This window comes from Parasteatoda tepidariorum, chromosome 6, assembly GCF_043381705.1.
Source record: "Parasteatoda tepidariorum isolate YZ-2023 chromosome 6, CAS_Ptep_4.0, whole genome shotgun sequence".
NCBI classification, from domain to species: domain Eukaryota; kingdom Metazoa; phylum Arthropoda; class Arachnida; order Araneae; family Theridiidae; genus Parasteatoda; species Parasteatoda tepidariorum.
Window position 1 is genome coordinate 31,978,725 of NC_092209.1, and position 4,088 is coordinate 31,982,812.

Below are 4,088 nucleotides of genomic sequence, written 5' to 3' on the forward strand. Positions count from 1 at the left end.
TCTAGGCTATCCAAAAAGTTTGTATTATATAGTTGGGAAAATTGGATTGGAAGAGAATCTTTTAAAAATATTTTCGTGTCAACTGGAATTAAAACTTTCTCACCATGCTTGGAAGATTTCCATCAATATGTATTCTATTTTGTTTGGTTTCAATCTCCATTTTCAAGTTTAGTGCAAGTGCAGACGAACAAAGACCCGTATACATTATAGGGCACATGGCAAATAGCATAGAAGACGTGATACCATTTTTGGATGAAGGAGCCAACGTCTTAGAGTCCGACGTTCATTTTTTTCCTAATGGTTCAGTAAAGGAGCTTTATCACGGTTGTCCGGGAGATTGCTTTAGAATATGTGATAAACATGTGCGATTGCCGGAATACTTGACATACTTACGGGACATAACAGATCCCTCAGCAAAAAATTCTTACTACAATAAACTGATCATGCAATTTTTTGATTTGAAATTGGATTCCTCCAAAGATATTCGGACTTCAGGGCGTGAAATTGCACGACATATATTAGATTACTTATGGACTGATGGCAAAAGAGAACGAGAGGTGAGTCTAGTGTCTGATATAAGTAATTATTAAGACTCAAAGTTTCTTGGTTTTTAAGGTTGTGTTGTTTTTCTGTAAAATCTCCAATATGCCTTCCCTTATATGCCCTCTCGAAACCAATAATTGCGAATTCGAATCCCGCTCAAGGCATGGATGTTTCTCTTTATGTGTTATTATCTGGTGTGTGAATCTGGAATGTGGCGCGGGTAATGTTGCTCGCCCCCGTAACTTAGGGTTATGTTAAATGAGCAAGCCTGCCGTTAAAAAAAAACATTGCAATATGCAATAAAGGATTTATCAAATATCAATACAAAAATTAATTTTTTTGCGCATATTTCACAGACGACTATATCCTCTGAGGTGATTTTTCAGTCATCCAATCCAGTGGCCTTTAACGACCTATTTTGATATTTTAATTTTTTTTAAATAATAAAAAAGTAAGTAATTATAATAATCATAACCTTTTTTTAATAATCTAGATAATCAATTGTAACAATCTATACCGTTTTTTAGTTAAAGCAGCAAATTCTAAGTGAAATAAAAGCTTGCATTATAATTGCGACCAGCTGCAGTCAAGGGGTAAACCGTTTAAAAAAAAAAAAAAAAAAAAAAAAAAAAACGAGTTGTTAAAGGTTGCTGGATTGTAAATTCCCTCCCCGGTGGGGCTTACGTCATCGGAGAAAAATTATTCATCACATAATAACAAAAGTAACTTGATTGAAGTACAAGTATAGTTATCATTGATTTCTCCAACCATTCACAAAATATATATATTTTTAACACTGTACTGTGAAACTTGTGTAAGTTGACCACTTGTGGTGCATTTATTTCAGGATCAACTAAGAGAGGTGGTCAACTTATTGAGAGGGATGAGTCAGTATTTCGTTGCTTTTATCTATCAATTCTTATAACATGTTATTTTTATGTCACGTTATTCATGGATTTCTTTATATTATCAAACAATATAAAGATAAAAGTTAATTTTTTTAGCGTGACTTTAAAATTAAGAGATAATAATTAACAGAATGAGTTATAATTCGTTGCATAAATTAAATAGATTAAAAATATATTCCTATATGTTAGTGGTACATGTTAGATATATGCAAGAAGATTTATGTAATCAGAAAACGTATAAGGTATTATATCCTGCTGCGTTTTGAAATGTATTTTGTTGCACTGCCGACCGGCCTGTGTAGAGGTTAAGGAACTGCCCTTGCATCAGAAAGGTTCGGGGTTCGAATCCCGGGCAAGGCATGGATGTTCTTTCCTTCTCTGTATTATCTGTCCTTACTGTGGGAGCAACGTTGGCCCACCTAATATGGTGGGTTAACGTTAACTGCCTGCAGAATGTAAGTCATTCACCAGGTGGGTATTGGAAAAAAAAATTTGTTGTACTTACAATCCTATTTGTTGCAATATCCTCCAATCCATACATGGTGAATTCGGAAAGGAGTTTAACTTAGCTTTTAATACTGTTTCAAATATTCAGTCAAACTCTGATACTCAACTTAATATGATAGCATAGAAAATTTCCGGGAAAAAGTTTCTTTTCGATGGTCAACTTACACAGGGGTTAGAATAGCATTTAATAACACACCTGGACAAAGTTGAATTATTTCAGCTGCAAGATAGACTGGTGGTCAAGTTTCATGTGTTTTACTTCTTTTTATTATGCGAGACATATTCGGCTCTTTGTAATAGTAGCCAACTTTGATGGTCAACTTACAACTTACAATTTGACAAATTTCACCGTAATGGATATTTTGCATAGCTAAGAAGTATTTTAAAAGCAAGGAAAAAGAATACTTATACATCATTTAGAGATTACGCAGAATAAAAATATCTCGTCAACTCTTCGAGAAAACTTTTGTTTCGTAAATTTGGCTCTCAACCTATCGTAAATCCGTTTGTAGTAACTCTTTAAAGTTAGTTTAAATATAGGAACACTATGCGAAACCATTGGAATAAACATGCTAATTGCATGAATAGTTTTATTCAACAGACATTCAAAGCAATTGATATTTGCTTTGGATGCCTGTACACAAGCTTTACTTTCACAGAATTAATCCAGAGTTATTTATTTATTTATTGCAGGTAAGGGCACTAATTTACATAAACGAGGTGGATAAAAAAGATGCGATTGCTGGATTTCTGCAAGAATTTAAAGACAGGAATCAGGAATCTCGTCTAACGGATATTGGATTCGACGGCGGTCTTCAACACATTTCTGACATTCAAGAAATATTTCAAGAGCTAAATGTGTCGAACATTTGGCTTGGCGACGGTACCACAAACTGTTTCAGTGCTCTTCATCCAGTTCAGCGCCTGAAAGCTGAAATCAAAGTCAGAAACTCGGGTGGATTCATAAAGAAAGTTTATGAATGGACAATTGATTCGAAATTTAAATTGAGGAGTTCTTTGGATTTAGGGGTTGATGGTTTTATAACGAATGTTCCACGAAATCTGGTTGAGGTGCTGAACGAGTCAAAATACAAGAAAAGTTTTCGCCCTGCAACGGTATCTGACCAACCCTTTGCGAGATTTCAAGGATAGTTTATAACCTTTTAGTTGGAGAATTTTGTTGATGTAAAGATGTTTTTCAAAGCTCTTTTGTCATGAAAAATAAAATAAATCACAGTTTGAGAGTCTTAAATTAGAAGCAAAGCTATAATTTTAATACTAAGCTAAAATCATTTCTGATTGTCATATATCGAAGAAATTTGGTATATACGCTATATGAACCATTGTAAACTGAAATCTACAATACAAAATTAGTTCAAATTTAGACCAAAAGATGGCGCTTTTTTTATGAACAAAAAAGAATTTATTCAATTTGAGGCAGATGCCAATCATGTTGGTGGATAGAGACATGGGGGTCATTTCTATTTTACTTGTAGTTTACTTAATTTTATTTGGTCATTTTCAATCAGAGTCGACATTTGTGCTGTCTTCTGCTTCATTAAATCATTGCACTCCCTTTGTGATGAAGTAATAGATGCCCCTTCGAGGCTGAAAGTTTGATTTATGTACGTACAATGTTGATTTCTATTTTATGTAAGACCTTGAGATTATTTTCTCACCCCTCCATAAAATACTAAACTCGCGTTAATCCATGCCTTCGGCATATTCTCCCGCGCAAATAACAAATTACTGTCATTCTGATAAAATAATTTCGCTAGAATTTCTTAGTGAAATTGTTTTATCAGAACGACAGAAATTTGCCATTTGCACGGGAGAATATACCGAAGGCATGTTGCTCCTAAAGATTGAGAAACTACTCACAGTTGAATATTCTATTTTGTTTTGAGCGTGTGCTTGGCAAATTTAATGCAAATGGATGCCTGCAAGTGACGTAAAGTGGATATCTCGATCCTGATTGGTTGTTGAAACGTGGCATTTGTTTCGTGAGCGAATGTTCTTTCCATTCTATTTCGAGTAAGCCAAGCACTTTAAATATCAATTTTTTAGAGACACGTTCTATATTCTTTCACAAAGATTTTAATTCTTTCACTGTATATTTCTTACTTAACA

General features: G+C 34.0%; 1 protein-coding gene across 1 annotated transcript; it reads left to right on the top strand.

The window, feature by feature from the left end:
- The first annotated feature begins 6 nt into the window (after positions 1–6).
- On the top strand, positions 7–3,210 carry LOC122270757 (dermonecrotic toxin LgSicTox-alphaIC1-like). Its single transcript, XM_043049369.2, has 2 exons — positions 7–557; positions 2,652–3,210. Exons 1-2 carry the CDS (start codon positions 105–107, stop codon positions 3,108–3,110), a joined length of 912 nt encoding a protein of 303 aa, XP_042905303.1. The 5' UTR covers positions 7–104; the 3' UTR covers positions 3,111–3,210.
- Positions 3,211–4,088: the final 878 nt, after the last annotated feature.